The 23,827-nt window shown below is 40.8% G+C and overlaps 1 protein-coding gene across 2 annotated transcripts in view; it reads right to left on the bottom strand.

Moving 5' to 3' along the window:
- Positions 1-903: 903 nt before the first annotated feature.
- The window catches only part of egfl7 (EGF-like-domain, multiple 7), a 114,014-nt gene continuing 91,090 nt past the window's right edge, over positions 904-23,827 (bottom strand). For both annotated transcript variants that reach the window (XM_060935725.1, XM_060935726.1), the window contains one exon: positions 904-4,312. In XM_060935725.1, the coding sequence (XP_060791708.1) occupies positions 4,293-4,312 (20 nt within the window). In that variant the 3' untranslated portion in view covers positions 904-4,292. The remainder of the gene's footprint in view (positions 4,313-23,827) is intronic.

Here is a 23,827-nt window from a genome sequence, read left to right as displayed (position 1 = left end):
TTCTGCAATGTTTTAACAGAAGCTGACCCAATAAACTATGATATCTAGACATTTCCAACCACTGACACAAATATTTACGTTATATTTTTAACAAGACCTACTACTGCATTTGTAATGTTGGAGCTATTCATTTTGAACAGTGGTAATTGTTAATTAATGTGTTATTGTGTATTGTGTAATAATAGTGTCAGGGCCGGAGTGGGCCCTGTTTTCAGTCCGGGAATTTAATTCACATTCAGGCCACTTTGTGGGTACTCAGCAACCGGCAGATAAAGCGTGAGGGCGCATTAGGCAACTCAAAAATGGTTAAATGAAATGTAGGCTAAAGCAAGTGTTCGATTCTGCTTAGAATACTGGCATACGCATACACCTCTTCTAAGTTATATATTTAACAACAATTATTTAACATCAAATATGACTTCTAGGCCTATGTGTTCATAACCACAATGTGCGCACGCCAAATGCACGGTGTGACAGCGAGATGAAATAGGCTGGATGAGGAAATAACGCGCAACAGCACATTTGGGACCTGTTCATCTAAAATTGTTAATAATGTAAAGCAATGTCCGGTTCTTCTTAGAATTAAGACATACACCACATCTATGGCGGCACGGTGGTGTAGTGGTTAGCACTGTCGCCTCACAGCAAGAAGGTCCTGGGTTCGAGCCCCGGGGCCGGCGAGGGCCTTTCTGTGTGGAGTTTGCATGTTCTCCCCGTGTCCGCGTGGGTTTCCTCCGGGTGCTCCGGTTTCCCCCACAGTCCAAAGACATGCAGGTTAGGTTAACTGGTGACTCTAAATTAACCGTAGGTGTGAATGTGAGTGTGAATGGTTGTCTGTGTCTATGTGTCAGCCCTGTGATGACCTGGCGACTTGTCCAGGGTGTACCCCGCCTTTCGCCCGTAGTCAGCTGGGATAGGCTCCAGCTTGCCTGCGACCCTGTAGAAGGATAAAGCGGCTAGAGATAATGAGATGAGATGAGACCACATCTATACCGTGTAAATTGCGAGATTTCACATGACATCAAAAAGCTGAATTGACATCGCAAATTATCGACACATTATAGGCCTAGCATAGACTGATAAAATCGACAAACAGGGTTATCATACTCCATATCTTTCGTAACCTACCAGCTGGTCTTGAGAACATATCTGTCAATTTGGCACATTTTGCTGCCACCTCCTTCCTTTTTTTAAGCTTTGCCCTTTCGGTTCCACCTGGCCTCTTTCTGCCCTCCATCACTGACGCGCGCTGTTTCGCGCCAATGTTGTTTAAGTTCCCCGCAATACAGAGGAGGAGTCTTGGACCAAACCAACTGCAATAGAGGGGAGGGGAGAATTTCCTTATTTGGTAGCGCCTATTTAATCTGCTGCGATGCTGTCGGCGTCTGGGCTGCCATGTGAAAATGCAGAGTGCAGCTGAATTGATGATTAATGCAAGAATAAGATCAGTGACCAAAATTAGTGAAAATTATTTTCCCCATGCTCCAAGCAGGCCATCATTGATGGTTTGGGCCGGGGATGGTCCCGGCTAAATATAGGGCCACCCCGGCATTGAATAGTGTGTATTATTATGATTTTACATTAGTTTACATTAGTAAACGCTATGTTACATTAAATAAAATTGACTAACACACGGTGGTCTAGCACCGTAGCACTTGTACAGCTCTGCACAAAAGTATCTCGATATGGATGATAAATGTCGTTTTTATCATTCTGTTCATAGACCAGGGAACATCAATATTGCATTATGCATATTATTGTGTTGTGTTTAACAATTGTAACTCCAGTCCGTACCTTCACATCTCGCTATGCCAGTAATACTCAGGTGCTACTTCAAGTTCCTCATCGGCGTGGAATCCAGTTAAAAAAAACACCATGTCGTAGCAAGCACTCGCGCGGACAGGCAACCCAATCAGAGGGGACTCAAGGAGGAGAGGTATTTTACTGCTCATAGAACTATCACGTAACAGGTGAATTCAAGAACACACACACGCCCGCGCTGCCGCGCACACATTCATTGCGCAGTGCGCAAGGGCACTTATTTCTGAAAATTACGTCCAAAAGCAGTGTTTTTGAGGGTGCTGAGCTAGGGGGTGCTGAGCTCGTTTTTGGGGGTGCTTGAGCACCCCCAAAAATAGGCTAAACACGCCCCTGTGAACAAGTATTGAATCCTGAGTATTTTGTCTTTGCAAAAAAAAGTTGGCTCAGTAATGTATTGATGTGGCTGTTCTAAAAGCTGTTTTGACATTAGAAACCCCATGTATCCTTTATATCACCATACTGTTGGATTCTCAATTCTGACTTATCAGAAAGTGTTGATTAAATTTCTGCTCTGACAATAGTGCTGGCTGCAAGTAAGAGTCCAGATTTATCACAGAATCCTATTAATTTGCACATTTTAACGTGCATATGTTTTGATGCTCTGTATAAGCCTAATAATTAACAGATTTTAACAATGTGTTATTTTACAAAGAAACCCATATTTTTCTATATGTTCAGGCTTTCTGTGGGGGATTATTTAACATGGAAAGAGTCACCAGTCTCAGTGCTTTGTAACACTCAGGAAGAGCTGTAATTTTAATTGTCTTAAGGACAGAAGTTGCACTTTATGGCTTCCCTGCATCATGACAAGCAGCTGGGTTTTTTTTCCCGTCTTATTAAAAAAGAAGGATGGTGAGGGATTGGCTGTTTATAGCTGCTATAATGAAAGTGATATTAGGAATTAGCTTGTTTTGCAGATGTTCCACAATATTAAATGTATCTATGAAAGGATAAACACGTAATTCTTTAATACATAAAATATTTTAATCATTAGCCAATTGCCTACTGTAGGCAAATAACTTGAGATGGTGGTAAGACATTGTTGATTATTTTCCTTTGACACCAAGCCCCACTATGTTTTATTCCCTACTTGGCACACACTTCATTCATGATTTACACTATATGACCAAAAGTATGCAGACACCGTTCCTAATTATTGAGTGTAAAAAATCAAGCATATAGCCATGCAAACTTGAGAGACAAACATGGAACAATAGAATGGGTCATACTGAAGACCTCAATGACTTTAACTGTGGCACCTTTGCCACAAGTCAGTTCATGAAATTTCTTTCCTGGTAGATCTGCCCCAGTAAACTGTAAGTTTACAATAGACTATAAGTCTATTGTGAAATAGAAGTATCTAGGAGCAACACCAACTCAGCTATGATGTGGTAGACAATGCAAACACACTGCTGAGTACTGAAGCATGTAGCACATAAAAATCTGTCCTCTATTGCATTACTCACTACAGAGTTCCAAACTGCCTCTAGAAGCAACATTAGCACACTCGTTTGTGTCATGAGCTTCATGAAATAGGTTTCTATGGCTGAGCAGCTGCACACAAGCTGAAGATCACTATGTACAATGCCAAGCATTAGCTGGAGTGGTTTAATGCACACCACCACTAGACTCTGGAGCAGTGGAAATGTGTTCACTTGAATGATTAATTCTACTTCGTTATCTGGAAATCTGAAGGATAAATCTGGGTTTGGCAGATGCCAGGAGAATGCTACCTACTGGAATGCATAGTAGCAATAGTAAAGTTTGGTTCAGGAAGGATAATGGTCTGGGACTGTTTTTCAGGAGTTGGGCTAGACCCTTTAGTACCAGTGAAGGGTATTGTTAATGCTACAGCTTATAAAAACATTTTAGACAATATTCTTCAAACTTTCTGGCAATAGTTTAGGGAAGAAACTTTCCTTTCCTGTTCCAGTTTTAGTGCCCCATGCATAAACAAGGTCCATAAAGACACGGATTGATGAGTTCAGTATGGAGGAACTCACATTAGCCCAAACCTCAACCCCACTGAATACCTTTGGGATAAATTGGAATGTTGACTGCAAGCCAAGCCTCCTCATCCAAAATCAGTGCCTGACCTAACAAATACTCTTTTGGCTGAAGGGGCACAAATTTCCACAGCCACACTACAAAATTTTGTAGAAAGCCTTTCCAGAAGAATGGAGGCTGTTATAGTCATAAATAGGTTGGACAACTCTATATTAATGCTATTAATGAATGAATAATTCATGACGATTTTGGAATAGTTCAGCAATCTCATATGGGTGTGATTGTCAGGTGTCAACATACTTTTGGCCATATGGTGTATTTAAAGACAGGTTTGATGACTGTGAGAAACATGCCAAAGTTGTAAAGTGACCACTGTAATGCAGATTCCAGGGCTGGTTGACTGTTCTTTCTCCTGAAGTTGTGTTCAGTTGGATGTTACAGGTGTGTCTTGTTTTGTTGATCATTTAATTTTCTTGGCAAGAGCCTGGAACAGAGAAAAGTTGGAAAATAGTTACCATAATAAAAGCATAAAAATATCTACACACAGATACAGGCGCATGGGACAATATGCCACTGTGACAGTAAATAGTGGGGATTGCAAACCTGACATCATTGTGATGCACCACTCTGAACACAAAGCATCAAAAAAGTACTGTTGTGATGACCACATGATCAGGCTGTACATTAAGGAAAATAATGCAACTGAACAAACTGGTGAATGAAGAAGCTGAACAGACTGAAATTTCTTGTCACTGAAAAACTGCAGTTCATCACTGATGGACAAAGCATTTATACAGAAAAAAAAAAAAAAATATATATATATATATATATATATATATATATACACACACACACACACACACACACACACACACACAGAGTAATATACACTCAGCATTTTTTTAGGAACACCTGGATACCTGCTCATTTGTGCATTCATTATCTAATCAGCCAATCAGGTGGCAGTAGTGCAATGCATAAAATTATGCATATACAGGCCATGAGCTTTGGGTAACATTCCCATCAAACAGTAGAATAGGGGAAAAATATGATCTTAGTGATTTTGACCATTGCATAATTGTTAGTGCAAAAACTAATCTCCTGGGATTTTCATACACAACAGTCCCTGGAGTTGACTCAGAATAGTGCAGTAAAGAAAAAAACCTCCAGTGAGCATCAGTTCTGTGGACAGAAACATCTTTTATGACAGAGATCAACAGAGAATGATCAGGGGTGGGTTTCCTGAAAGCCTCTTAAGGCCAAGAGAGTTTTAAATTACCTTGCAAGATCCATCGTAAAGCTAACGTGGTTTTCCCAAACAACATCGTAACACACATAGCACTTTAGTTTGCTCAAAATTTACGAGAGACCTGGACCAGTCGTTCAAAACAAAGAGTGACTCGCTCACAACCAAATACCAGAGGTGGAAAGAGTACTAAAATATTATACTCAAGTACAAGTACTGTTACTCTGATGAAATTTTACTTAAGTACAAGTAAAGTTACCAGACAAAAAATCTACTCAAGTAAAAGTAAAAAGTAGATCATTTAAAATGTACTTTGAGTAAAAGTAAAACGTTACTTTTAACAATGGGTGTTTTCTGCCTCCATTGTGTTGTGCAAAAATGAAAAAGAAGAGGAAACAAGGATATATGTACATCTCAACCCAGATGTTTTATTTAAAGGAAGTGTATCAAATTGAATGCTTAGGATAATGCTGCATTAAAACTGAGACAAACAAAAAAGGTCAATACACACAGTCACGTCGTTTACATCGCCCTGACCACACACAAAGCATTGTACACAAAATATGAAAGTGAAATGTTGCACCGAAATCTCGTAGCTTGCCTGTGTGCACTGTGTGTTATTGAACAATTCAATTCAAACATTATTTGTTTTGCTTAGTATTCCTTTCTGGCCTGTTGGATGTAGAATGGTAGGAGGACTGATCACGTCAGGTTGGTGAGCTAACTTGCTTGCATGATTAGCCAACCAAATAACAGACTAGTTACCATTATGTTACAGTACCAACAGGTTGCTACTTCAACATTAGCAATGCCATCCACTATTTTTGGAATATAACCAGCCTATTGTCGGTTTTACTATGGAAAGGAAACATTATGATCAGGGGCGCAGATACGTTTTTTGAACTGGGGGGACAAAAAACTGGGGGGGACAAAGCTGCCAGCAAACCAACCCCAACCCCGATATGCCTGTCAAACTTGTTGTGGGTAACCATAGCAACCAAGCTCGAGCTCGCAACCTGTGCAGTCTGCGCAGCTCAACCAACCGAATATCAGTCTTTGTTTTATGTGAGTTGTTGCAACTATGTATACACTGCTGTGCACCTCAATAAACCGAATGGTAATTAGTCTTTTGATTTTTCCGTGAGGTTTGCCTTATGCAAAGAAAGACAGCATAGACGTTTTTTCCTCCCTATAATTGGGGGGACCGAATGAGGTGAATTTAAATCTGGGTGGGACGAATCCCACCCGTCCCACCCTCTATCTGCGCCCGTGATTATGATGCCAATGACAATACTTACCTCAACATGCTTGCGCAGATTAGACGTTGAATTTTTGTATGCCGCAATGGTTGTCTTCTTGGGCACACATAATCTGCATTGCATAATGAAACTGTCACCCCTTTTCTCTACGAAGCTGAAGTGATCACGTATGTAGGGCCAGGGGTGCACTTCATTACTGGAAGAAACTGCGTTTTCTGCAGGGTCGTCCACCACAGGTTCCTCGGTCTCCTCCATGTCCGCAGGGGCGCTTTATCAACACCCGTGGCCCAGGGGCTAGGCCCCTCATAGGCTACCTGTCAACCCTACCCTTACCGTTGGCCAGGAAAACACTCTTATTTTATTTGCAATACGTGTCAAGCATTTACAGTGTAAGTGCATAATTAGCCTAGAAGCCTACGATAGGTTACGTTTGGCTCAGCATAGCTGCGCAAGGCCCATGCTCACATCGCTCAACACATCCGACCACAGAGGGAGAGAAGAACGCGCGCATTATCATTACAGAGCCGGTTCTAATTATTACCACGGACAGGACAGTGATACTGTGTAACTTTCACGCAGGGGCATGGCCAGAGATAACCACACAAGCCTGCGTGCACTATAATGTAGACCTATGTGTTGTAAACATAAAACACACACACCTACAGACAAGTCCTTTTAAAAAATAAAAATACATAAAAATAGCTCGGCGGCATGAAAACAAACATTCACTGCAAGTCAAGGTACTTGGCTCAGCGGCCACATGAAACGTAAACACCATGGACAGCGGCCAAACTCATAACTCTACAGACCGAAATACACAAAACCAAGTCCTACTAGGGTCTATTTTACTGATCTATGTTCAAGCATCATGCAAGTCTTCCTTCTCCTTGAATGAGACCATGCATTCAACTGCCTTTTTGACATGACTGCATCAAAATACCACTTGCAACAATATTTCACGCTAGGGCTGTGCCGATAGACGATGCCATCGTCCATCGACGATGGTGGTCATCCATCACGATGGAGAGCCACCATCGTAATACCACGCCCCCTCCTGTCATAATCATGCATATACGGTATCATCTGGGCCTATTTAATCTAAAAAGTTAGTTTTTTGTTAGTTTAGTTAGTTAGTTTTGTTTAATATATAACATATTATAAATATATAATTCTATAAATCATTATAAAGTAATATCCTATTACCGCTTGTTCACGTAGGCTATGGTGCAGGGACGTGCTAGTGAACATAACATGTGGTTACACAAATACAGTATGCTACTAATAATAAATTTTGACTTCATTTTTTAGCCTACACTATACTTTTAATGTAAAATTTGTCATGTTGTTCAAACAAACAGCCACTATTAACAGTCGGGAAATATTTCACCTTATCAAATGGCAGTGAAGTGCAGACTTCGGCAGAAGTCAAATAACTTTAATCTGGTAAACAGGCCTACTTTCAGACACAAAATGGTCCACTCTAAGCCATAATGTCAAACCAAATGGAAGAATGAAGGTGATTCTGACAAATGTAAAGACAGTAAAAAAAAAAAAAACAATATTAAATCATGATTTTAAAAGCTGGTGCAATAATTCAAACACTAATAAATTGGAAAAATTAGCACGTTCAAGTGCGCACTAAAGGCCAAAACGCATCTTCAATTGATATGGTGTAAATAAACAATGAGTAATAGCTTAAGTGTAGTTTCTTCTCATAGTTTGAATACTAGTCTTTCATTGTTAGAGCAAATTAATATCTTGCCGTGATCAGTGAGTGCTCGGGGAGGTTCATTTCCACCTGCGCTTTGCGCAGCTAATTTCTCCGAAGCCAGCTGTGCGCAAACGCAGTGTTGACTGCTCGGCAAACTCCAAACGCTCGGTCTGTACTGGCCCTCTGTTGCGCACGCGAGTTGGTTATGGCCAGGTTCAAATTGTGCCCAAAACAACTTAACCACGGCCATTTCAATTGCCTGATGGCTGTGACAATATTCGCCCCATTGTCCGTTGTTATACAGGCGATCTTTTTCTCCTCTATTTTCCATTCGGCAAGTGTCTCGCGCAATGCGTCTTCTAAATTGTCCGCTGAATGTGTCTCTGGCATGAAACTCGTCTGCAGGCATTTGGACTGCATTGCCCACTCTCGGTCCACATAATGTACGGTAGCTGACATATAGGGCATCATGTTGCAGCTGGACCACATATCCGTTATCAAGGCCAAATATTCCACATCACCTAGCGCTTTTTTTTCTTAATGTGCCAAAGCCTCGGATGAGTATCTAATACTTTTAATAATAATAATAATAATAATAATAATATATTTAATAATGTGGTATTAAAATACCCTTCACGATATGATCGTCCATCACGATGTTTGCACTGTAAACATCGTCGATGCCAATTAAGGGGACATCGCACAGCCCTATTTCACGCACTCCATCAAGAAAAAAGTTAAACATGATTAACACGGGCATACTGTTTTGAGCATACGATTTTTTAAAAAGAAACTAGCTACATCAAAGTCCTTCAATAAACCCATCCTTTAGCGCAAATGAGCTTAACCTAGTTCAAAGCATGACGCTAGCAGTAGCTGCATAAGGCAAAATCATGTGGGCCTTTCGTCAACAACAAGCCACGGCGGGCAAACATTAATAATCAAGCGTCCTTATCTTAAAACGCTGTCTTGACCACAGAACTTCTCAAGTATTTCACTTAAATCCACACGGGTTAACAACACACCCAACACAGCTAGCGAGAAATGTGGATCTGCGCTAGCTTTGTATTGCTATTCCCCTCAGTATGCTTACTCTGTCTGCTGCCCAAACTGTGAACATTATAGCCTACAATCTTTTCATCAATTTCTTCAGTAGATGCCGTTTTAGACATTTTATTATCCCCATCGAAATATGCTATTAGGATTATAACTCAAATCACACGACACATATTCAAATCACAACTGATTTATTTTCCTGTTGGACAGATCATAGCATATCTAGCCTAGCTGCACATAGCCTAGCTGCTGGTAGGCTGATAACTGATAAGTAGCTGATATTCTGAACAGATTGGTGACCCTTACCTTAAAAAAGTCTGTGACTTTAGGCAGCGATTCTATCATTACCTGCATCTCTCTCTTTTTTTCCTTTTATGCACCCCGCTAACATGCGAACGCTTCATCTTTCAAAGCCTCTAAATTTGTGTCTCTGTAGTCTGCAGTCTTTGGCGCGCTTTCGTGCGTGACGTTACATTTTGTTCCATTTTATTCTGGTACAGTTGTGGGTGTTCGTTTCGCGAACCACATCCACCATGTCTCTTACAGCAGGCTACTGTGCGCTCATTTATTTCTAACCTTATTTCTATCCGTACATTAATGTAGGCCCACGATTCCGACAGCTTATTATTTTATTAATATTACAAGGCCCCTGATTGGCTGTGGCCCAGGGGCGTGAGCCCCCCCCCCTTAAAGCGCCGGTGCATGTCCGCCATCGTCTGTGTGAGACTCGCGCGCGCGACAACTGTCCTTCCCGTGATTCATTTCCAGAACGCATTTCCCCTTCTCCGTTTTAGCCTTTTTTTAATTTTTTATTTATTTATTTATTTTTTTACTCAGTAACGGTTGTGATGTAAAATGTACCGAAGTACACTACTTAAAAGAAAACATACTTAAGTAAAAGTACACTCTTTAAAAATTACTTGAAAAAGTATAAGTACACAAAAAAGCTACTCAAGTACAGTAATGCGAGTAATGTAATTCGTTACTTTCCACCTCTACCAAATACAGACTGCGCATGCACTACAGAGGGACGCTCACAGTCAGCGGGGGAAACAGGTGTTGAATCTGCTGCTGGTGTTAAATTATTTTTCTTGTAATTATTTTTCTTCACTTTCTGGTGCAAGTACATCCAGTTAATTATTAAATAAATATACGCAAAACATTATGAATATATTTCAATATGTTATGGAATAACATGGATATCGGAATGTCACATTGATATCGCCATATTTTAATTAAATTTAACTCCATTAGGCAAGTGATTTACTAATTTAGTGTCATAAATGAGACACATTTCTACACCTCTAACATTGTGTGCGTGTGTGTATATATATATATATATATATATATATATATATATAAAAAAAAATCTCCTTCTCACCCCGGGGGGGGGTGGGGGGTGGGGGGTGGGGGGGTGGGGGGGTGGTATCCATGTCATCCTCAAGCTCGGGTCCTCTACCAGAGGCCTGGGAGTTTGAGGGTTCTGCGCAGTATCTTCGATGTTCCTAGGACTGCGCTCTTCTGGACTGAGGCTTCAGATGTTGTTCCTGGGATTTGCTGGAGCCACTCTCCCAGTTTGGGGGTTACTGCCCCAAGTGCCCCCACTACCACGGGGACCACGCAACCCTTGACCTTCCACATCCGTTCCAGCTGCTCTTTCAACCCTTGATACTTCTCAAGTTTCTCATGTTCCTTCTTCCTGATGTTGGCGTCAGCTGGGATCGCCACATCTATCACCACCACCCTCTTCTGCTCTTTGTCCATCACCACTATGTCCGGTTGGTTAGCCAGGATCTGTTTGTCAGTCTGGAAGCTGAAGTCCCACAGAACCTTGGCCCTGTTGTTCTCAGCCACCTTCTGTGGTATGGCCCATTGGGACTTGGGTACTTCTATTCCATACTGGTTGCAGATGTTCCTGTATACTATCCCAGCCACTTGGTTGTGCCTCTCCATGTACGCTGATCCAGCTAGCATCTTACACCCTGCTACTATGTGCTGGACTGTTTCAGGGGCTTCTTTGCACAGTCTGCATCTTGGGTCTGATCTACTCTGGTAGATTCTGGCCTCTATGGCTCTTGTGCTTATGGCCTGTTCTTGTGCTGCCATGATTAGTGCCTCTGTGCTGTCTGTCAGTCCTGCATTATCCAGCCACTGGTAGGATTTCTTGATATCAGCCACTTCCTCTATCTGACGGTGGTACATACCATGTAGGGGTTTGTCTCTCCAGGTTGTCTGTTCCTCCTCCTCCTCTGCACTCTCATCAGGGTTCTGCTGCCTGAGACATTCACTTAGCAGTTCATCCTTTGGGGCCATCGTTCTGATGTATTCTCGGATTTTCGATGTTTCATCCTGGACCGTGGTCTTGATGCTCACTAGCCCTCGGCCTCCCTCTTTCCGCTTAGTGTATAGTCTCAGGGCGCTGGACTTGGGGTGGAACCCTCCATGCATGGTGAGGAGCTTTCTAGTCTTGATATCTGTGGCTTCTATCTCCTCCTTTGGCCAGTTTATGATGCCAGCGGGGTATCTGATGACTGGTAGTGCATACATGTTGATGGCTTGGACCTTGTTCTTACCATTCAGCTGACTTTTCAGGACCTGCCTTACTCTCTGGAGGTATTTGGCTGTGGTTGACTTCCTTGTGGCTTCTTCATGGTTTCCATTAGCCTGTGGGATGCCAAGGTACTTGTAGCTGTCTTGGATATCACCTATGTTGCCCTCTGGTAGGTCAATCCCCTCAGTCCGGATCATCTTGCCTCTCTTTGAGACCATCCGGCCACACTTGTCCAATCCGAATGACATCCCTATGTCATCGCTGTAGATCCGGGTGGTGTGGATCAGCGAGTCTATTTCTCGCTCGTTCCTGGCATACAGCTTGATGTCATCCATGTAGAGCAGGTGGCTGATTGTTGCCCCACTACGGAATCGGTACCCGTAGCCGCTCTTCGTGATGATCCGACTGAGGGGGTTCAGGCCTATGCAGAACAGCAGTGGTGATAGCGCATCTCCTTGGTATATGCCGCACTTGATGTTGACTTGGGCAATGGGTTTTGAGTTGGCCTCTAGGGTTGTCTTCCACATTTCCATTGAGTTCTGGATGAAGGTCCTTAGGTTCCTGTTGATCTTATACAGTTCCAGACATTCCAGTATCCATGTGTGTGGCATTGAGTCGTAGGCTTTCTTGTAGTCAATCCAGGCAGTGCACAGGTTGGTCTGTCTCTTCTTACAGTCTCGGGCGACTGTTCTATCGACCAGTAGCTGGTGCTTGGCTCCTCTGGTGTTACTGCCAATCCCTTTCTGTGCCTCGCTCATGTATTGAGCCACATGCTTACTCATTTTTGCCGCAATGATGCCTGACAGGGCCTTCCATGTTGTGCAGAGACAGGTAATTGGCCGGTAGTTGGATGGGATGGGTCCCTTCTGGGGGTCCTTCATGATATATAAATATATATATATGAGTGATTCCATGCTTATGGGTACTGAAATGGGGACATGAACTTATTCACCTAAAACCATTTCTTTTTTTACCATCAGGTCACAAAACATGTAATCTTTAATGAATGATATGTTAAAAGATAACTTTAATTTTCTGAGATGTAATAAAAACATTTGTATGCCAAAGTCAAGCCTATGAGTTCCAAAATGATGTCTGTTACATTACTTCTGTTACGATTGTCCATCTCGCGTCTGTTACAAATTAATTACAATCTAGCTATATACCATGTTAATCTTATTGAAAGAATGTGTATGTTTATTCTACTACACATGTTTATTAATTATATTTGCTAAAACATCACCTTCCTATGTTTCAAAAAGTAATTCTACATTGTTAAAATTGAGAATATATATGTCCACAACACTTCTGTTACGTTCTGACTTTGGCATATAAATATGTTTTTATTACATCTCAGAAAATTAAAGTTATCTTTTAACATATCATTCATTAAAGATTACATGTTTTGTGACCTGATGGTAAAAAAAAGAAATGGTTTTAGGTGAATTTTTAAAAATAAGTTCATGTCCCCATTTCAGTACCCATAAGCGTGGAATCACTCATATATATATAAATAAAAGTGCTGTCAAGCGATTAAAATATTTAATCGCGATTAATGTCACGACTGTCATAGTTAACTCGCGATTAATCGCAATTTAATCGCACATTTTTGTCACATGAAAAACCATTGTAATTCTCTTATCAGCATAAAAAAGTGAATGGGCTTGCTTTGTACCAATGTTGTTTTTTTTTTATTGCAGAGCATAACACGTCTTGTCACAGCCACTGACATCCATAACTTCCATATTAGATGAGAAAACCAAGGGATGAAAAATAAAGTGCATATCACTGTGAAAATAAAAAAATGTTTTATTTTACTCTTCATTAGTTTCTTTTGAAGAGAAGTATTTGCCATAAAAGAAGAAAAAAAACATAAAAATAAAAACATTCATCATACGTTCAAAAACGTTCATCATAGTGTGGCACTGTATTATCTAATTATCACTGCTTATAACTATACACCTACCCGGTGGAGATGAGCTGGGAAACTGAAGACTGAAGGAACAGTATTGAAAAGTATTTTTCCAGTCTCACCTGTGAAAGGTAATCCCATGTGATCTCGTTTGGACGGTAAACCTGTTGGTACAGTTAAACGCAGCGCATGAATGAGGCATCTTTATTCTCGGCTACTGTCTAGACGCTATACCAGAGACGGTTGAAGAATCTCCACTTTGCCCCATCCAATATGGCGGCGAGAATGTTTATATGTCTATGCCTTTCTCCATCACTCACACATACTCTTATTGAAGCAGCGCGCGACAAGCCTCAACAGGAACTACGGGTGACTCGCAAGGCCAAATTAGAATTTGCGTTAACGGCACTATTTTTTTTAATTGCGTTAAATTGAGATCGCGTTAACGCGTTATTATCGCGTTAACTTTGACATCACTAATATATATATATATATATATATATATATATATATATATATATGGTGGTGTAGTGGTGAGCACTGTTGTCTCACAGCAAGAAGGTCCTGGGTTTGAGCCCAGCAGCCAGCGAGGGCCTTTCTGTGTGGAGTTTGCATGTTATCCCCATGTCTGCGTGGGTTTCCTCTGGGTGCTCCTGGTTCCCCCACAGTCCAAAGACATGCAAGTTAGGTTAATTGGTGACTCTAAATTGACTGTAGGTGTGAGTGTGAATGGTTGTTTGTCTCTGTGTCCGCCCTGCGATAACCTGGCGACTTGTCCAGGGTGCACCCCGCCTCTTGCCCAAAGTCAGCTGGGATAGGCTCCAGCTTGCCTATGACCCTGTAGAATAGGATAAGCGGCTACAGACAATGGATGGAGATATATATATATATATATATATATATATATATATATATATATATATACACACATATATATATATATATATATATATATATATATATATATATATATACACACACAGTGCCTTGCAAAAGTATTCATACCCCTTGAACTTTTTCACATTTTTCCACCTTACAACCACAAACTTAAAAGTTTTTTATTGAGATTTTATGTGATGGACCAACACAGAGTAGCACATAATTATGAAGTGAAACAAAAATGATAAATGGTCTTCAAAATTTTAAACAAATAAAAATTTGAAAAATGTGGTGTGCATTAGTATTCATCCCCCTGTACTCTGATACCTCTAAATACAATCCAGTGCAATCAATTGCCTTCAGAAGTCATCTAATTAGTTAATAGAGCCCTACTGTGCGTAATTTACTCTCAGCATAAATACACTTGTTCTGTGAAGGCCTCAGTGGTTTGTTAGAGAACACTGAAGAACAAACAGCATCATGAAGACCAAAGAACTCACCAGACAGGTCAGGGATAAAGTTCTGGAGAAGTTTAAAGCAGGGTTAGGTTATAAAAAAAAATATCCCAAGCTCTGAACATCTCAAGAAGCACTGTTCGATCCATCATTCAAAAATGGAAAAAGTATGGCACAACTGCAAACCTACCAAGACATGGCCGTCCACCTAAACTGACAGAGCAAGCAAAGAGAGCACTGGTCAGAGAAGCAGCCAAGAGGCCCATGATCACTATGGAGGAGCTGCAGAAATCCGCAGCTCAGGTGGGAGAATCTGTGCACAGGACAACTATAAGTTGTACACTGCCTTTTTGGAAAAGTGGCAAGAAGAAAGCCATTGTTGAAGGACAGGCATAAAAAAATGTAGGGGACACAGCAAACATGTGGAAGAAGGTGCTTTGGTCAGATGAGACCAAAGTTGAACTTTTTGGCCTAAATGCAAAGCGCTATGTGTGGTGGAAAACTAACACTGCTCATCACCCTGCACACACCATCCCCACTGTGAAACATGGTGGTGGCAGCAGGGACAGGGAAGCTGGTCAGAGTTGATGGGAAGATGGATGGAGCTAAATACAAGGCAATCCTGGAAGAAATCCTGTTGGACGCTGCAAAAGACTTGAAACTGGGAAGGAGATTCACCTTCCAGCAAGACAGTGACCCTAAACATACAGCCAGAGCTACAATGGAATGGTTTAGATCAAAGAATATTCAAGTGTTAGAATGGCCCAGTCAAAGTCCAGGCCCAAATCCCATTGAGCATCTGTCAAGTCAAGTCAACTTTATTGTCAAATATGCTATACATGCTTGACATACAGCACAGATGAAATATCAGTCCTCTCTGACCCACGGTGCAAACTGGCAATGCAATAAATAAAAAATAGAATAAAATAGAATAATTGAAAAAACAAACAATATAAACAGTATAAACACTCTTCATTAACACACTGAACTCAGGGACCGCACATCTCACTTTACCTCGCTCATTTGCACTATTCCGCACTACCTCATCTTAACAGCTGCTAGTTTGTTTATACTGCTTATTTCATGTTTCATGTTTACCTGCTATACCTCAAGTGCCCTTGACTGTTTGGTTATTTGTACCAATGTATGTGTGTGTGCGTGTGTGTGTATGTATATGAGTGTTTAGTCTAGTTCATATCTAGAGTGTTTATACTGTTTATATTGTCTGTTTGAGTGTTTAGTCTGTCTTGTTATCTAGTGTTTATACTGTTTATTTATACTGTTTATATTGTTTGAGTGTTTAGTCTAGTTCATATCTAGAGTGTTTATACTGTTTATATTGTCTGAGTGTTTAGTCTGTCCTGTTCTTATCTAGTGTTTATACTGTTTATTTATTCTGTTTATATTGTTTGAGTGTTTAGTCTGTCTAGTTCCTGGCAAGACTTGAAAATTGCTGTTCACAGATGCTCTCCATCCAATCTGGCTGAGCTTGAGCTATTTTGCAAAGAAGAATGGGCAAAAATTTCAGTGTCTAGATGTGCAAAGCTGGTAGAGATATACCACAAAAGACTTGCAACTGTAATTGCAGCAAAAGGTGGCTCTACAAAGTATTGACGCAGGGGGGCTGAATACTAATGCACATCACATTTTTCAGATTTTTATTTGTTTAAAATTTTGAAGACCATTTATCATTTTCATTTCACTTCACAATTATGTGCTATTCTGTGTTGGTCTATCACATAAAATCTCAATAAAAAACGTTTAAGTTCGTGATTGTAAGGTGGAAAAATGTGAAAAAATTCAAGGGGTATATTACATATATAGACACACACACACACACACACACACACACGTACGGGTTCGAGCCCCGTGGCCGGCGAGGGCCTTTCTGTGTGGAGTTTGCATGTTCTCCTCATGTCTGCATGGGGGTGCTCCGGTTTCCCCCACAATCCAAAGACGTGCAGGTTTGGTTAATTGGTGGCTCTAAGGTGGGGTTTACATTAGACCGTATCAGCGGATCATCAGATTAACGTTTTTAAAAACGATTAGCGTGCACACAGCAACGCCAATACACGGATACGCTAATCACATGACTAATTCGGCACGTAAGTTGAAATGTGTCAGTGCGGCTCATCGCTTCCTCCTCAGCGGCTGCGCTCCAAATCACTCTGCCCTGAACAGCGACTGCCCTCTGGAGGGTGCGCACTCCGGCCCTGCGCAGCTCACAGAGCGCGCGAGTTTAGTGCACGAACAGTGATTCAGGACTGAGCCGCTGTGCGCAAGTCACTTACCACTTGCAAGTGGAAGGATGGCAAGCCTAAAGACCATCATAACTACACAATGGGCAGTATTTGCATCAGTATTTGCAGTATTTTCATACTTTTATACTCTTTAATGAAAGGTGATACAAGGCGGAAGTCCGCACCGTTTTTCAGCAGTTGCGTCACATGACCAACGCCAGCGAATCAGGAAGGTGGATGTCACAGTGACGTTGTCCAATGACGACGCCAGCTAGAGCTCAGCACAGCGTATCCGCGTATTCTCAATGTTTACACAGCACCGGATCAGACACGATCTGGATTGAATACGTGGACCCTGGCGGATTCCCGTTTCCCGGCGTTTCCAGGCGTTTTAATGTAAACGGACAGTGCATCCGCGAAGAAAACGAGACAGATACGGTCTAATGTAAACTTGGCCTACATTGACCATAGGTGTGAATGTGAGTGTGAATAGTTGTTTGTCTCTATATGTCAGCCCTGCAATGATCTGCCGACTTGTCCGGGGTGTACCCCACCTCTCACCCATAGTCACCTGGGATAGGCTCCAGCTTGCCTGCAACCTTGCACAGGATAAGCGGTTATGGATAATGGATGGATGGACAAAGGAAAATCATATCAGTGTTGAATTCTATCTTATGAATGAATGAATGCAAAATTCCCTCGGTGTTAATGTGTGTGTGTGCTGAAGTTTGTTTTCCTGCTCCACACCACATGGTACAGGGATAGACTTTGGAGCTGCTGTAATCCTGACCAGGATAAAGTGGTTAATGAAGGTGAATTCATAAATGATCCATTAAGCCTGCTTAGGTGTAGATTCTTTATCATTACAGTACCTAGTATAATGAAAACTAGAGCAAAGGACAAATATTTTCCTAGAAAGCCCCTCAGCTATTGAATAGCCTTCCAATCCTGGTTCAGAACATATCTGTGTGTGTGCTGTATATTTGAATATATTTAAATGGATTTTCTTTTATATAGAATCCCCCCCTTGAAGGGATGATAAATTAATTAAAACTGTGATATTTAAGGATTTAATATTGGCCTTGAATGGCATAATGTAGTATTTGTGTGTATTCACAAAGCATACATTTCAACATGATATATTGTGGTTACATGAAACTGTCAGACAGTGGCACTGGACTTAATACTGCTCCTTGTGCAAGCTAATACTTTCTGTAACTGTATCATGTAATGATTTATAATCCCTCTCTCTGGTGTCACCTTGAAGAGGATGATTTCCCTTCTGAGTCTGATTCCTCTCAGGTTTTTCTATCTCATGTTGGCTTAAGGAGTTTTTCCTTGGCAAATTTCAGTAAATCTGCTTGTGACAACATTTATTACAACACCAATTCCAAAAAAGTTGGGACGCTGTGTAAAACATGAATAAAAACAGAATGCAATAATTTGCAAATCATGGAAACCCTGTATTTCATTGAAAATAGTACAAAGACAACATATCAAATGTTGAAACTGATAAATTGTTTTTTTGAAAAATATATATTCGTTTTGAATTTGATATCAGCAACATGTTTCAAAAAAGTTGAGACGGGGCAACAAAAGACTGAAAAAGTTGTGTAATGCTAAAAAAAAACTAATTTGGTTAAATTGCAACAGGTCAGTAACATGATTGGGTATAAAAAGAGCATCCCAGAGAGGCTGAGTCTCTCGGAAGTAAAGTTTATTTATTTATTTATTTACACATGGTTATGTGATTTTTTTTTTTCAGCATTTTATTTTTGAAATTTTTTTTTTTGACAAGTTAAGACACAGGTAAAGACAGCACACAACAAACAGACAAAACATAAACCACAACAAGACAACATCACAACACAAACTACATCTACAAATACTGCCAGTCCATTCAAGATAAGCATCTCAATAAGTCAGTCCAACAAATGATAGAAATGTTCTTTAGATGTCAGGAACTGTCCATGAGGTGAAGGCCAGAAGTGATCAGAGAGGTCCCAAAGGCAATGTCCCAGAGTGTTTTTTATATTCAAAGGGCAGGAAAACAGACAACTATACAAAAAGGTACATTATAGAATACTCAGGTGTGCCTAATTCGACACTGTCTCTCTGTCCCTGTTAATATAATCAATAAAGGGACCCCAAATCTTAAAGAATTTGGTGCAATTATCTGATATTGTGTATCGCAGTTCTTCAAGGTATAAACAAGACACCATATCATTCAGCCATTGTTTAAAACATGGTGGAGAACAAGATTTCCATTCCCTTAAGATCACCCTTTTTGCTATAACCATACCAAACATAAGAGCCTCTTGTAGAGCCATTGGAAGAGTTATGGAGTAGGTGGAGCAGTGTAATATAGCAAAAATACCATCTGGTTGCAGTGGCTTGTTATAAATAACACTGTATAAATGAAAAATGTCATCCCAGAAACCTCTGAGCTTATAACAGTCCCAAAAAAGGTGAGCCAGGGTCCCATCATTTGATTTGCACTTATCACAGATAGCTGAGACAGAGGGGAATATCCTATTAAGTTTAGTTTTTGAGTAATGTAAGCGGTGGATGACTTTATACTGAATAAGCTGAAGTCTAGCATTAATAGAACATACTTTAATCCTTTCTAACCCCATTGCCCATAGCCCATCTGAAATCTCCACACCTGTGTCCTTCATCCAGGCATCCCTAATGTGAAAAGAGGATATGTTTACTGGGAAAAGTGAAACAAACTGAGAAATGAGACCTTTGGATATAGGGCTTGTAGTCAAAAGATTATAGAAGTTATGTTGGTCAGGCAACTGACCAAGAGGTAGAGACTGTTTTACAAAGTTTCTGATTTGGAGATAGCAAAGAAATGCCCAGTGGGGATTTGATATTTCTCCTGAAGTTGAGCAAAAGATGCAAAACATTTGTTTATATAGAAATCTCTAACTATAGACAGGCCCTGCACAGCCCAGGAAGTAAATGTAGAGTCCAATAAACCTGGTCTGAAAGTAGGATTCTTCCATATGGGGGCGTAACTGGACAGATCAGAGAGCTTCAGCACACTTAATTTGCTTAAGAATTCTAAGTGAATTAGATAAAATAAAGTCCGCCTTAAGCTGCTTGAGTAGTTTGGTGAGCAGGTTTGACTCAGAGAATAGAGCTGCAGGTAAGGATGCTCCTGTTAGTGATAGTGCCTTATGAGACTCCATCGCAGGCCAGCTGGGGTGGAGGTTGCTCTCTTGTCCACCAGCAGTTGCAGCATGACACCAAAAAACCCATGCTCTGGCATTGCAGGCCCAGTAATAATGGCGCAATACAGGGAGTCCAAGGCCACCTTCAGTTGTGGGTTTCTGTAGATGTGCCTTGGTTATGCGGGGTGGCTTGCTGGCCCAAATGAAGGGCATGATGATAGAATCTACTGTCTTAAAGAAGGAGGATGTAAGAAAGATGGGTACATTTTGAAAAAGATAGATGAATTTGGGTAACACAATCATTTTAATAACATTAACATGCCCAATTAATGATAGAGGGAGAAGCTTCCATTTTTCAATCATACCTTTAAGTTTTGCAATAAATTCCATATAATTGTGTTTAAAGAGAAGTTTGGAACTTCTAGTGATGTTAATCCCTAAGTATTTAAAGTGGTCTGTTGCAAGCTTGAATGGCAGAGCATTGATAAAAGTGGAGTCTAGGCCACTAGACAAAGGCATGAACAGACTTTTATCCCAGTTAATAGTGAACCCAGAAAATTGCCCAAATCGCTTTATCAAATCAAGGAGGGGGGATAGGGATGATTTCGCATCCGACAAACTCAAAATCACATCATCTGCATACAAGCCAATGACACAGTCAGATATGCCACGTCTTATCTCATTAATTTGAGAGTTGGCTCTAATAGCTATTGCCAAAGGCTCAAGAGCCAGGGCGAAAAGCATGGGGGAAAGACAGCATCCCTGTCTTGCACCACGCCCTAACATAAACTGAGGAGACCTATCAAAGTTTGTCAGAACAGAGGACTTGGGACATGCATACAGCATTCTTAATAATGTCATAAATTTGTCACCAAAGCCAAATTTTTCCAGGGCTGCAAACATGTATCTCCATTCAACTTGATCAAAAGCCTGCTGAGCATCTAGTGAGATAACAGCAGCATGGGGCAATTTAGTAGAGTACATACAGTAATATTCAACAAACAGCGGGTGTTAGAGAATGAGAATCTATCAGGAATGAACCCAGTTTGATCAGAGTGGCTTAAGGTGCCAATGTATCTGTTCAATCGATTCGTTAGAACTTTGGCTATAATCTTTTGATCAGAATTTAGCAGGCTTAGGGGACGATAAGATGCCACATCAGCTTCATCTCTGTCCTTCTTCAGCAGCAGACAGACATGGGCATCACAGAGGGTTTGGGGAAACATTCCATCCTCCAAAGAGCAGTTTATCATACAAAGCAAAAGGGGTGCAATGGTGTCAATGCGAGCTTTATAAAATTCAATACCAAATCCATCGGGGCCGCAAGCTTTGCCATTAGGAAAGGAGCGTATGGCATTTTTAATTTCATCCAGTGTGATGCACACATCCAAAACCTGTCTGGCATCATCATCAAGGGATGGAATTTCCAGCGCATTGAGGAAATTTTCTATCTCTGTGTCAGTGGCTGTGGACCTTGATGTATATAAATGGCTGTAAAAATCCAAAAATCTTTTGTTTATGTTTTTGGGATCGGTTATCAGCTCACCACTAGTAGAGTAGATTTTATGTATTGCCCGATCAGCTTGCACTCCTTTTAACTGTATAGCAAGCAGCTTATGTGCTTTCTCACCAAGCTCAAAGTGTGTTTGTCTCAGCTTATTAATATAATGCCTCACCTGCCCACCAAGAATCTGATTGTACTCATTTTATTTTCAAAATAGAGTTGAGGGTGTCCTCAGATTTTGAGTTTCTATAAGATTCTTCTAATGCAGATAACTCCGACTCAATCTCAGAAAGACGTCTTAGCCTAGCTCTTTTACAGGAAGACTGGTATGATATGACTTGCCCCCTCACAACAACTTTAAAAGTCTCCCATAATATTGAATCTGAGACCTCCCCTGTCTCATTACTTTGCAGGAAATCTGAGATCTTAATAGATATATATTCACAGAAACCTTTATCTGTGAGTAGAGTAGGGTTGAACTTCCAGTTATAGTGACGTGCATTTAAGTTAAAATTAATGTTCATTGAGAGGGGAGAATGGTCTGAGACTAAGATACTATGATATGCGGAATTGTCTACTTTTGATATTAATCTAGCATCAACTAAAAAGTAATCAATTCTGGAGAAGCTGCCATGGACTGGGGAGAAAAAAGAATATTGTCATCTCGGAAGTAAAGTTGGGGAGGGGTTCACTGCTCTGTGAAAACTGTGTGGGCAAGCAGTGCAACAATTTAAGAATAAAATTCCTCAATGTAAAATTGCAAAGGAATTTGGGGATCATGTCATATTTGGTACACAATATCATTAAAAGATTAAGAGAATCTGGAAAAATCTCTGTATGCATGAAACAAGGCTGAAAACTGACATTGGATGCCTGTGATCTTCAGACCCTCAGGCGACCATGCATTAAAAACAGACACATGGCTGGAGTGGAAATCACTGTATAGGCTCAGGAACACTTCAGAAAACCATCATCTGTGAAAATGGTTCATTATTGCATCTACAAATAAAACTTAAAATCATATATAAACAAAATCCAGAAACACTGCCACATTCTCTGGGCCCGAGCTCTTTTACGATGAACTGAGGTAAAGTGGAAAAGTGTCTTGAAGTCTGATGAATCAAAAGTAGAAATTCTTTTTAGAAGTCATGGACACCACGTCCTCCAGGCTAAAGAGGAGAGGGACTATCCAGCTTGTTATCAGTGCATAGTTCAAAAGCCAGCATCTGTGATGGTATAAGGGTGCATTAGTGCACATGACATGGGTAGCTTGTACATCTGGGAAGGCATCATTAATGCTGAATGATATATACATGTTTTAGAGCAATATGTTGCCATCCAGACAAAATCTTTTTCAGGGAAGTCCTTCTTTCTTTCAGCTTTTTGCACATATTAAAACAGCATGGCTCTGTAGTAAGAGTCCAGGTGCTAAACTGGCCTGCCTGCAGTCCAGCCGGGGCGGTTCTAGCCATTTTGGGGCCCTAGGCGAAATACAGACATGGGGCCCTCAAAAGTCAGTCAGTCTTGAAACACACATACAGAATAATGGTCATCCCTACTTGGCAGTGCAGCTGCATTCTTTTTGCTTTGTGCCCTTTTTTTCATTTAGCACAACCACTCTCATAACTGCGCTTCATCTTGTTTACAGTTCCCTCTGCTTTGGTTTGAATTTCCGTCGCGCATCTGTCTATGTCGTCAGATCATGGACTAGTCCAATGTAAAACAACCAGGGTGTGTGTGTGTGCTGGGACAAATACTATATACACATGAATTCGATATTCTGATGCTATTTTGGTGTGTTTTTCCATTTATATCATTGACTACTTAATATCAGAGACAAATTAAGATTACATATATATTGTTTGGTGTTTACCGTGACGGGGCTGACTGTTAGGGGCCCCCAAATTTTGGGGGCCCTAGGCAACCGCCTTGGTTTGCCTAATGGTAAGTCCGCCCCTGAGTCCAGCCCTGTCTCCCATTTAAAACATTTGGCGCATTATGGAGCAC

This window comes from Neoarius graeffei, chromosome 12, assembly GCF_027579695.1.
Source record: "Neoarius graeffei isolate fNeoGra1 chromosome 12, fNeoGra1.pri, whole genome shotgun sequence".
In the NCBI taxonomy this organism is placed as follows: Eukaryota; Metazoa; Chordata; class Actinopteri; order Siluriformes; family Ariidae; genus Neoarius; species Neoarius graeffei.
This window is presented reverse-complemented; position numbering and strand designations above follow the sequence as displayed.